This window comes from Uloborus diversus, chromosome 4 (assembly GCF_026930045.1).
Source record: "Uloborus diversus isolate 005 chromosome 4, Udiv.v.3.1, whole genome shotgun sequence".
Lineage (NCBI taxonomy): Eukaryota > Metazoa > Arthropoda > Arachnida > Araneae > Uloboridae > Uloborus > Uloborus diversus.
In genome coordinates this window covers 7,546,568-7,559,706 of record NC_072734.1, presented here as the reverse complement: position 1 = coordinate 7,559,706, position 13,139 = coordinate 7,546,568, and the positions used below count along the sequence as shown (strand labels likewise).

General features: G+C 34.2%; 1 protein-coding gene across 1 annotated transcript in view; it reads left to right on the top strand.

Annotated features, from left to right (window-relative positions):
* LOC129219796 (solute carrier family 2, facilitated glucose transporter member 1-like) overlaps window positions 1-13,139 on the top strand; it is a 67,303-nt gene that overhangs the window by 43,016 nt on the left and 11,148 nt on the right. Inside the window, exons 8-9 of the mRNA XM_054854099.1 lie at window positions 1,424-1,499; window positions 6,287-6,414. Coding sequence (XP_054710074.1) covers window positions 1,424-1,499; window positions 6,287-6,414 — 204 coding nt within the window. The remainder of the gene's footprint in view (window positions 1-1,423; window positions 1,500-6,286; window positions 6,415-13,139) is intronic.

Below are 13,139 nucleotides of genomic sequence, written 5' to 3'. Positions count from 1 at the left end.
CACCATACATTATTTGTAAATATACAGGCGAACCAAAAGATCTTTTAATTTTTCTATTACGGGCAAAGCCGTGAGGGTACCACTTTTAATTCAATAAAAGCTAACGTGCTATCTGTCGGGAAAAAAGATGAAAGTTTTTTGAAAGATTATTTAAGTTCGGCGATTGACCATTCCTGAAAGAAAAGAGGAAAAGCATTGCTAAAAACTACTCAGCAATGTTTTCCCCTATTGCATATATTACAAACTAGCAGTACCCGCACAGCGATGCCTGTGCTAAAAATTTAAAGAAAATCCGTTGAATTAAAGAAAACAAATTACTTGAAAATTACATTTGCAATAGCTTTCAAATGCAAAAAACTCCATAATTCATCGCGAAATTCGCCAAGCCACTTTCTAATTAAAAAGAAAATCAATTAACATACGCACAATGAATCTTTACTAATAATAAAGCTGAAAGTCTCTCTGTCCGGATCTCTGTCTGTCAGGATTTCTCTCTGTTCGGATCTCTGACTGTCAGGATCTCTGTGACGCGCATAGCTCCTAGACCGTTCGGTCGATTTTCCTGAAATTTGACACAAAGTTTGCAGCACGGGGGGTGTGCACCTTGAAGCGATTTTTCGAAAATTCGATGTGGTTCTTTTTCGATTCCAATTTTAAGAACAAAATTATCGTAAGATGGACGAGTAAATTTCGAAATTATCACAACGTGGAACCGTAACATGGGCACAAGACAATTGGCGAGAAATTCACCATGCATTGTTTGTAAATATACAAGCGAACCAGAAGACATTTTAATATTTCTACTACGGGCAACGCCGTGAGGGTACCACTAGTTTAAAATAAAGTAATAACAGTAAAATATTCATAAGCAACAATGGCAACTTCCTCCAAATTGTTTAACAAGAAAGTAATTGAAAAATTGTCTGGATAATGGACCTAGTGTCATAGTTGAAAAGTGTCTGGAAAGCGGACCTAGTGTTATAGCAATTTCTAGAAAGAGAAGCCTTGAAAATTGGCTCAATTAGAATCGCTTATATCTCCTGTTCTAATTAGTTGAGAAAAATGGAACAAACATCATCTTGTTTGGGAAGGAAAACCCTTTCTAACGAAATATAATGTTTGGGTGTGGGGGGATTTTTTTACCCCCTAGTTAACCGAAATTTACCTTAATTAGTTAATTAGAAAAAAGCTAATTCGAAATTTAGAATTTCGGCTTTGAGGTGCACGGGCCCTGGGTACATTCGAATTTTTGTGCCAAGTTTCAGGCCTGTAGGTGCTATGGGGTCTACTGGCCATCAGGTACAAACAAAGAAACAAACACCGTCGCCTTTATATATATATAGATCAACTTAGTTCATTTGCGAACCAAATGTAATCGTTAATTACTATTTATCAGCTACTTATAATAAACTATTGTTTCCAGAAATATTACCAGTGGGCAACATACGTCACCATTTTTTGGATATTAGTATTCATCGTCTTCTTTGCTGTTGGTCCGGGTAAGTTGAGTTTTAGCTAAAATCCTGACTAAAGTTATCATGCAATTGAAATTCAGTTTTTAATCAGTCACTAATATAATCATAAATCAACCCAGCATATAATTGGCCTCCTGTTACAAAGAAGGCGTAAAATAATTTTTAACACACCAATCTGTAGATTAGGGCGATCTTCCCCTTCAGACCTGGTGCCCGGTGTACCGGACATACACTTCAAACAGCTGCTAATCATTTAATAATTGATTTAATTAGTTGATTTTTTTTTGTAGTTGACTCTTTACATTCTACTTATTATAATCTGTGAAATAATTTTTCGTTTCGGGAGTAACAACACTGACATATAAGGATTGAGAGATAGAGAGCGGCTCATTTTTCCAACCATGGATTTTCATCTGAAAACCGAGGTTCTTTTCTGATTTTTTTTAAAAATATATAATCTTTAATTAATCGTTTCAAACGCGTATATTATGTTTTATAATTGTTTGTAGAACATTTTATAATGAAGTTTGTTCGGTATTTTATCGTTTTTGTATATGAAATATTGATTTCAAAAATATAAGTCCGGAATATTGGACGTGCCATAACTCTTTTAATTTTTCTCCTACAAACTCAAAATTTTGTCTATAAGATACCCCTTACCATAGTACAATGTGTACCAAATATCAACATTTTTGGTCCGATATTTCATAATTCCGACTGAAGTGGTTAAGAAACCATAAAACTTTGAGGCAGAGAAAAGTACTTCTGATGCGTAACGTAAACTCTACGGGAATGGAATATAAAAGATGATACTGAAATCAGTTTTTTTTTCGTATACTCAACTATTGATTCAGGCCTTTTCAACTCTATAATGTATCAGAATAGCAAATTTTAATACTTGTTTATGTTAGACACAGTAGAACTTCAATTATCCGGACTCAAACTTTCCGAGTCTCTAATAGGGAAGTTTTCGATTTTTCAATTTTATTTTTATATGATAGAGTAACATGTATGAACATCATAGATGAAAAAAAATTTGCGATCCGATAAGTAGTTTTTTTTTTTTTTTTTTTTTGAAATTAATTTTTAAAGTTCAAGCGCTTGTGACTTCAAATGGCACAGGAAGTGACGCCCTGCGCTCTTCCGCCGAGGAAGAAGTCGAAGGACGTGCAGTTGACTTCGAAGACGAAACGTAAGGCTTACCTCCTCGCATTTAACTCCTCGCGTTTCTGGAACATTAAACCTCTCATCCTTTCGGAAATATTCAAATACCATCATTGATGTTAGTTGAGGAAGATTATTAGATTGTGCTTCAACGAATCCGGCCTCCATAGTGTGTTCAAAAGGATTTTTGAATTTCTAAAAAATAAAAATATCAGCGCGCTCAAAATGTCCCTAGCGAAAACAAGGGATCTTCGGCGAAAGGCTGCCCATTAGTGCCCTGCTCGTGACGTTTCAGAAGAGCGCACTTTTGCGCGTGGATTTTTAATAATTCATTTAAAATCAATCACGGTGTTTTAAAATTCGGCGATGGTGAATTTTTTAGTTTTAAGAGCTAATTAACTATATCCAATAGTCAAAATATGAACATTTAATAGGTTGCAACTTCCCTATTATCTAAATAGCTTTCAGAATTTCAAAAAAGAAAAATTGAGACAGAAATTTACTCCGAATCGCGAATTATTCGAATGAGGTCTAATTCCAATCTATACTCTATACTAATAAAGAGAGAGGGCGGATTTTTGTGTGTTTATATGTTCGAGGTAATCTCTGGAACCACTGCACCTATTTGAAAAATTCCTTCACTATATGAAAGGTGCTTTCTTACTGAGTAACATAGGCTATAATTCGAAAAAATCCGATAAATAGTTCTTTTTTCATTCCAATTTAGGCCCAAACTTCATGTAAATTGCCTATTATTGGCTATTAAAGGGGTGAAAAATTACATGCACATATTGATATTATGTATCGTTGAAAAGGGTAGAATTCTCCGCGTTCTAAACAATTTGTTTCAATTTCAATGCTCTAACTTAATTACTGCGAGAGTAAATTGCGTTTTATCTCGAACTTTTTTAGGCTTAGCTGAAATTTAGGCACTACTTTCTTCATTCAATCTATCAATAAAAAGTGAAGGAATTGTCCCACCGTTTTCTTTTTGACACCATAGGAAAAAGCGGCATTTTTAACTCCAGATCTCTCTCGACCTATGGTCGAAAAACTTAGCTTCTATCAACAATGGAAAAAAGTTACAAGCGTTTTTAAATCAAATTCGAAAAATGTCATTTTGATTCAGGTTGTCAACCATTTTATTTTCGCGTTTCCACGGTTACACTTTTGAATAAATTGTTTCTTATCTTATTTTGCATTTAATTTCTTAAACTTGTTTTATTTCGTGTTTCCATGGTTACGCTTTTAAAATCTATCTTTCCCATTTTAATTTCTTAAAAGTATTTTACTATTTGTCGTCATTGTTTGGAAGGGTAATTTTGCAAGGTGTTTTTTTTTTCTTTTATTTAAGTCTGATTGTTGAATATATGTCACTTGACGCAAGTTTTATTCTCAAGGGGGACCGGGCAAAGCCGAGCAACGCAGCTCTTAATATATGAAGATTTGAGAGCTACTGTTAATGTGATTTTATACTTTTTTGTTTGTTTGGCCAAACATTTATACACGTTTGGCCAAAGAAAAAACATCCGCTTCACTCTCAAAAAGGCTGGGTTCCGGTAGCGTGGTCGCTTGGCACGTTAGGCGCTAAGCAGTTCAGTCAAGGATTATTATTTTAAAGCAACCGTAAATGTAATTCATTGTTTTGGCGACTTCTTTTGAAAGAAAAGAAACTTTTGATTTGTTATTATCCGAGTGAAATGTACGACATTTTCTTCTTTTTTTCTGACGATGATTTTTGAATGTTCCACTGGATTTTTTTTTTTTTTTTCGTTAGGCGGATGGATTATGATAGCGTGGTTGCTGGGCGAGTTTGACGATAAACAATAGAGTTGCGGAACTGTTTTTACATTTGAAAGATATTATTTGATGCCTTTTTTTTATTATTTGGCGAAATATTTTAAATTGCAGTAAAAAACCTCTTCACTCACTAAATAGAGTTTCAAAGCAACTGTAAATCTAATTTAATGATTTGACGAAAAGTTTTAAATTCCAAAGAAACTTTAATAGTTTTAGTTTTAGTTTTTTTTGAAAAGGTGTGCACGCATTTTATACATAGAAAATGATTATTTCACATCAGAGGGGGAGGGAGCGTCAATTTTTTGTATTCAGCGGACTTCCATTAAATGTTTAGCTCGGGCATCGCTGTGCGGGTACTGTTAGTCGATTAAAATATTTGGATACCCTTAAAAAAAGGTCTGTTCTCATCTATATACATAAACGACTACTTCTGTACAAATATCCAGGGTAAACTTCAAAACTACTTTACCGATTTTACCCATTTTTTCATCACTGATAGCTACAGTATCAGGGAGCAACCTTTGGCAGTAATTTATTTCGAAAAAACTTAGTTTAAAAAAGTTACGATGGAAAATAGTAAATTTCATGCAATTTCCCCATTAAATAATAAATATAAAAACCTATTGTTACAAAAATTCGTTGCCTTACAACAACAATATTAATAGTAATCATAATGAAAATTTTGAATCAAGGCTTCTCCGGAGCAAACATGAATTTAAAGTCATTTAAATACTTGGAAACTCTACTTTTTGCACTCTTTGGGAAACATAGTAGAGAGCTTTTTCTTTGTGTGTGTGTGTGTGTGATTGTACTATTTAATTAAATAAATAAAACTCACGGTTTTTTTAGTGATCTTTGCTTTTGTTAGTTCATATTTTGGAAATTCTTCAAATTTTTATATGCTTGAACGTTGTTTTTTTCGTTTCTAACTGAATACTCTTTTGCTCTTCATACTAATTACTATTTTACTTCAATGGGTAAGGAAGAAGCTTGTTTTTTAATCACGTCAAATCGGTGTGTTTTGAATTCTTTCAGTTAAAGCAGAAAACGAATGAAAGTAGCGATGTTTTTTTAAAATTATTACTGACCCAGGCAACGCCGGTTATTTTTAATAGTTGAACATAAATAAAGGTATAGGGCAATTTTTTAGAAATGTAAGTACTAAAAAAGCAGCTTCGGTTAACTTTGGTTCTGGATCCGCGCCTAGTACTGTACGCCCATATATCTGTGAGTCATCCCTATCGTCATCCTTATCAAACTCCATCGTCACTAAACGTTTCTTAAAAATTGCAATTTTAAGACTAATGTCGTAAAATATACGGAGAAAAACCTCCGAACCTCATTATTCCTCCTTCTGAAATAAGTCCTCCAGTCTGAAATAAAGTTTTTAAAGCTTCAACTTCGCAAAATTTTCTTGAGAGAACTTTCGTTTTCTAAAGATGGCTTTACCTTGGGTTTATGAGACACTAGTATAGGACTTTTTTTTCTGAGAAGAGTACCCCTCACCTTTACATCGCCAAAGACAACCCAAGCTTTTTTTAGACTTCAGCTTCGAAAAATTTCCGGGGGAGAGCCCTCGAACCTCTTATCCCTGCCTTAAACATTGACAACATCATACTATAACTGTAGTTTTTAAACTACATGAGCCTCCAAAAACGTAAACCTACAAAGCCTCTCACCCTTAAGTCACCCTAAACAGTTGAAAATCAAGCCTTCAGCTTCCATAACATTTTTGACCCGCACTTATATAGGCTCCTTCTGGCAGACACTGCTTTCAGGTCCTTTATGTCTTTCATTCTTTCGAGATCATTTATATCTACATATCTAATTCATAGTTTTCTCTTCAGGTTCTATTCCATGGTTCTTGGTAACAGAACTCTTCGATCAAAGCGCACGCCCCATCGCGTCCAGTGTCGCTGTTGCAGCCAACTGGTTGGCAAATTTTGCTGTGGGAATTCTTTTTTTGCCAATACAAGTAAGAGACCTTTTATGATTACTGCTGAGAAAACCAATGTAGTAACACATGTGTAAGCTGATCACTTGTGGTGCAGCACTTTGATGGTCAAATTCACAGGTTTTACTGTATTTGATATAAAAAGGATTTCGTACTTATAATACAAGAACATTTTCAGCACTTGCCAACCGTCGGCGGCTCGATGCCGCCACGAGGGGTGACTGTTAATGATTTTAATGTTTTCCCCGCTGGATTAATTTCCCCGCCCGTTTTTCCCCCTTTTCTTGTTTTTGAGCAATCACGATTGCTTATTGTTCACACTGTTTTTGGTGTTCCTATGATTTTATTTTCCCGCCAGCACCCTCTGCAGCATCACAGTCTACCGGCTCCTCACGATGCTGCTCTTATAGCGAAAGCCGTCTCCAGGTTGCGTCAATATCTTACACTTACATGCATACATACACGCACGTACACACACACACACAAACACACACATACATACAGACACCTACACACACACCTACACACAGCTACACACACACTCATGCTTGCACACAGACACAAACACATATTTCTACACACACATACACATCCCCCCACACACAAACACTCATACACATAACTACCCTCACACTCATACCTGCACACAGACATAAACACACATGCCTACACACATACACGTACCCCCTACACACATATAAACCCAAACGCCTACATACACACACACACACTCGTGATTGCGAAAAATATAATTTGAATTCAAGAGATCAAAATTCATTTTTTTTTTTTTTTTTTTGTTTATTCTATCGTTTTTAGTGACTAAAGTTATAGTACTTTTGACTGAAGGAAACTACCCCATTGTAATGCTTTTGTTATGCTCTGTCTTGGGCGAGTCAGCAGTTGGCTGGCTGGAGAGACGACAAACGTTTCTATCGATGCCAAAAGCAGAGATATATGATGCGTGCTCAGTGCTGGTATTGTCTAAAGAGGATTATGTAAAGTCGAAAGGATCGGCTATAAATGAAGTCGATTCCGGGGGACAGTAGCCGTTTTTAGAAACAAGAAACCCAACGAGTAGGGTCCTATTGCAGCTTGTGATTGCGGAAAACATAATTTGAATTAAGAATGTCAAAATTCTCTCCTTTATTTATTTATTTATTTATTTATTTATTTATTTCAGGGTTCGTACGGGTCATGGAAATCCTGAAAAGTCATGGAAAAAAATTTAACACATTTCAGACCTGGAAAAGTCATGGAAAATTAATATTTTCATTAAAGGTCATGGAAATTTATTTGAAGTCATGGAAAAATGTCCTAGGCAAAAAAAAGAAACAGTAGCTAAAAAAATATTAGAAATCTTGAATGATCTGACAGTATTGCATTATTAAAACTGGAAAATTGAATGATCCTAAAAGCAAATCCGAATTTTTAAATCCTATTGCATCCTCTTCTCTAGCAGCCGCCTGTCTTCTTTTGCAATGAGATTTTACTGCTTCGACATCCCTAAATTTGAGTTTACTATTATTTTCATCATTTCTTTTATTTTATATTCTGTGGTAGCAGACTTGCACATTCTTAATTTCCCACACCCACTCAAAAATCACAATTCGATTGCATCCGAGTTCGTTTCAACTACTTCTAAAAACTTGATTATCGAATTTATCAGAGTTTATCTTAATTTGCTGAAAGTTTTAGAAAGCAATTAAACAGCTAATATAATACAGAAATATGGGAATCCTAGTATTTTAAAACAATGGTGCCCAACATATGGCGGACAAAATTGCTGCCCTCTGTTATATTCAATGTGAGGAATCGAACATTTTCCTGGATTTTCCAAAACCTTTTCATTTATATGCATTTGAAAATATGTAAGTAAGTAATCAAATACATTTGAGTCAGAAGATTTATTCATTACCGGACGATGTTTCATTATTATAAATATGAATGAATTTACTGAAGACTGGCTTTGCTTTTAAGAACCAAAATACTGTCAAGTTAGATAGATTATCAGATGCACTGTTGACATAAAAAGGCAATTTTTTTTTTGAAGCAAATTTGTTGAAACTTAGTAATGACTCATTCAACTTTTTGTGCCACATTCATTATCATTTTGCTCCGTTTATTAAATATTTATTATACATTTCATCAGTACATTGCATTTACTATATCTTTACTTTATTAAAATTTATATGATGAAGAAGTATAAAAATAGCGTAGTTTTTGCTGTGTACACTGATATTTTTTCAATTACAAGTAAGTACTTTAATGAGGTAGAAGCATTGACATAGAACTTTTGAATGCTCATTTCTTAAAATTAGCGAGCTTGGTAGTAAATAGTTCGATACTCTTTGTATAATAGGGTCATGAATTTTTTTGTGAAGTCATGGAAAAGTCATGGAAATTTTTCATCCGAATAGAGTATGAACCCTGTTATTTTGAAAATTTTTGAAATTTTTGTTTTACGAAAAACCCTGACATGATCGAAAACAAAATAATTTCCAGTTTCGTATTGAAAAATATAAAAATTAATAATCAAAACTTACAAAACATTTCCATCAAAAGCTAGTGATATAGTTGTGTGACATCGCGACAAGCCAAATATTCCGCAAACGGACCGTATGTACCAAGAAATATTCTTTACGCAATATTGAAATTCTGAAAATTCTTGATAACTGTAGAAAATCGCCCGTCATATGGTATGACGGGTGAAAAATATGTTTCTACATTTGAACGAAGCAATTGCCTCAGTTTGATGGTATTTTGATAGTTGAAATTTTAACCCTAACGCCAGTGGATTAACCCTAAACTCCGTCGCAACTCCAGAGCTCGAACACGCTACCTTGCGGTGATTAATAATACTAAAGAAAAAGGTAAAACATTCCATTCGACGTGTTTTCTTTGGGGTAAATTACAGGCTTTAGACAGTTTGTGGTGTAATGTAATTTCAGAAGAATAGAAAAGAAAGCTTCCCACAAACACGATGAAAAATAACTGTCATTCACTAAGCGTCAAATCAAGTTATAAGTTACGACGAGCATTTGTTTTACCTTTTTCATTCGCCATTAGACAGTGGCTGCAGCGCCTCCTATAGTTTATTGGAGTTGCGAATTAAATAGCGTTAACTGTTTTGGTTTCTTCATACCCCTAAAATGACAGTCTTATAAATAAAACTGTTAAGTTAAAAGATCAAGTCCAGCCTTGTCACAATAAAGCCTTTCCCTGCATGTTAAAAGTTATCAAAATATATTGTAACGGATCCGGTGAGACTTCCAACTTTCTTGAAAGGACGACACAGTTCTTGATTAAAAATACAGGAAATTTATTTACACTATGTACAGGGAAGATCGTCAACAACTGCTAAATTAATCATCAGCAGTTAAGCAAATATCACACAAACCGTAAACTCAACGGTTACACACGTATTTACTTCCAAATACGAAATGCCAATAAACAGAGCTAATACACTCTCAACACAAATTCTCAATCGAAACTAAACTTTTTATCCAGCGGAACGCTTTTATAAACATCGAAAGAAATCTCTCAAATATTCTACAAATTTCCAAATGCTTCTCGAAATGCGTAGACCGTTATCAAATTTTATCAATGAACAAAAAAGAAATAGGGGGATCGTATACTTTAGCCGAATGTTAAGGGGTTGTATATTCATTACGGGAAACTATTTACAGGTCACGTTACTACAATAATTATTATTTACAGAATTTGTAACATTGCCCCCTTCCTAAAGACTGCACGTCCCGGGCAGTACAATCCCCAGAAAGGGTGCCAAACTTCTATCACATGTTCACAAATACACACATTAAATAATAACCAATAATGCATAGGAAACACAATAATAACAAGAAATATTACTAAACATTAAAAGCAAAAAAATTATCTACAACTTTTATGTTATCAACCATGGTTGTTTACGTAATACTCATGAACTATGGCCATAGTATGGGGCTAACCGATCATAATGTTAGGGCTCGACCGATGACATTTTTTGGCCGATGGGCCGATGCCGATTGTTGGCCGATTGTTCAAAGATGGCCGATGGCCGATTGTTTTCCACCAAATGGCCGATTGCCGATGGCCGATGCCGTTGGCCGATGACAAAAAAAAATCAAACAGAAATAAATTGATAAGATTGTCAGGGATTTAAAGGCTCATTGATTCATTTCACTTTACTTCCTTTCTACGAATAAAGAATTGTAATCACAAAAAAAAAAAAAAAAAAAAAAAAATCAGATTTCGACCTAAATTTCTATTTTACTATCACCAAATTTATACTTCACAAGTTTTTTCGGCACATCTGTACATACATATGTACCTAAGAATATATAGATAACCAAATATCCATTTTGAACGCCTCCTCAGTTAATTATCGCAAATTCTCTTGTGATGTCTTCATGCGCGTAAACTTGCGTCACTCAAAAACGTTATGAAATAGTAAATTGAAAACTCATACGTACGTAGTATGATCTAAAGGTTCGAGGTCAAGTTGTATAAAACCTTACCCTGAATAGTTCACATTACCGAAGCATATATCTATCTACAAAATAGTCATCTTGAACGATTATGCACTTCTGCCAACGTTCGTATAGCTTTTAGAAGCACTCCTGGAATACATTTTTCGCAAATTCTTGTAAGGCCTCTTGCGCTGCTGCTTTAACTTCATCGTGGGGAAGAAGGCGACTTTCATGTTGAGGATGCACGGTTCGATTGGTCAATACTCTGATATGACAAACAAATAACATAACGTTTCGTCGGACTTAGCTCCGCGTGACTTTTACCTATTCCCAGCAAAAAAACATTTGCATAGACGCCACTATTTTCCGTCAGGAGAAGATGAAGCTGCATCATAGAAGGTAGCGAAAAATGGCTTCCAGGAGTGTTTCCAAAAGTTATTTGAACACTGGCAGAAGTACATAGTCCCTCAAGGCGACCTTTTGAAGGTGGATGGGCTTCGGTAATGTGAACTATTCTGGGTAAGATTTTATACAGCTTGTCCCCGAACTTTTGCATCGTACTACGTACAATCTGTATAGGGTGTAGTTATGATTCTCCTGTTTTGACTGCTGTATGACGAAAGAGAAAGAACAATAGCCAAAAAAAGAAGGAAGAAAAACAAAGAGACTGTTTAATAACCAATTGATTTGTTTTTTTTTTTTTTTTTTTTTTTTTTTTTTTTTTAAATTGAGCATATAACTAACATTTCAGTAATGTTGTAATAATGTATGGATTTAGGTACACTAAACATAGTTAAAAAAATTAAATTACGTTGTTTAATCAATCAAAAAAAAATTAAGAATAGAACTATGAAACCGTCAACAAATTACGCAATTAAAGTGGAAAGATTGCACGTAGACATTTTTTAGTCATCAAACTAAATAAAAAAAGGTAACAGATAAATTACAATATTAAATCAAAATAGGAATATTTTTATACTTATTTAAAATTTATGAATAGAAAAGTTTGCATTTTTCATAAAAGCTATAACAGTGACATGCATTTTGCTGAAAAAAAAATAGCCATGAAAAGAGCAAGGTTCTTAAAACGCAGGTACAATAAACAAACTCAATATTTACACCAAGTTAATAACTGAATACATATACTACTTGATCTGATGTTTGCACACATAGTATTGAACAATTTGATTGTTTAATCTTTTATGAAGCTTTACAAACAAGTTCAAATTAAATTTTTCAATTTAACAATAATTTTCTGAAATTTGAAAAATTGCATAATAGAAAATCCTTGAAACTTTTCTATAAAAAACGAAACTAACTTATTTATTGATTTTATATAAATACATAAAAATAGTTACTTACAACAGAAAAAATCAATCGCTATTAATGATGCAAAAAAGATGGCAATTTACGAAATATAGGTGAAACAAGTATGAGAAATACGCAAAATGACATTTCTTGACCAAAATAAATAATCGCTAAATATTTAAGAAATGCTTGAAACGACGAGGTAGGATTAGGGGGGTCACCCTCTGATTTTGAAGTAAATCACACTTCGGCCCCAACCTACCCTCATTTTTTTAGTACAGAACAGCTATTACCAACGCCTCGGAAGAGTTTCTGAATCTACTTCAGCACTTCTGGAAAAAAAAAAAAAAATTCAAAAGTCCCTTTGATTTCCGAATTATGTCACCATTCAAAACGTCTTAAATCAATTTCTTACATTAATGCCCTAAATTCTTTCTAAACAATAGATAAAGTTTGAAAAAAAACATCTCCAATTTTATGAATGGTGTTAGTTTTAAACAACTCAGAAGTACAACTAGAGTTTAATTTCAGAAATTGAGGGAGTGGGAGGAGGGGCACGCAAGTGTTCTCGAAAATTCAAAAAATAGTCGTAAAAATAGAGTTTAAAATAATCATAAACATTGAGCAGAAAACCCTTTCAAAACTTGCACCCGAGTTGACGTGCAATGGTGGATTTAAAATATAGAAAATGTTGCAATTGCGCGAGAGGCCCCATAACCATAGGCAGGGCTGTGGAGTCGGAGTTGTTAGAAAACATGGCGACTCCGACTCAGGGCTTTTTTTTTCTTTCCTTTTCACCGACTCTCCTTGCATTTTTTAAAAACTGACTACCAATTGGTTCGATTACAAGTATAAAAAGATACTAATGAGAAAATAAGTGCTATTATGGCAATCAGCTAGTTTGAGTGCTTACCGAACTTTCTGTAGCAGTGCCTTATTTTCGTTGAAATTTTATTGATGAAATATAAT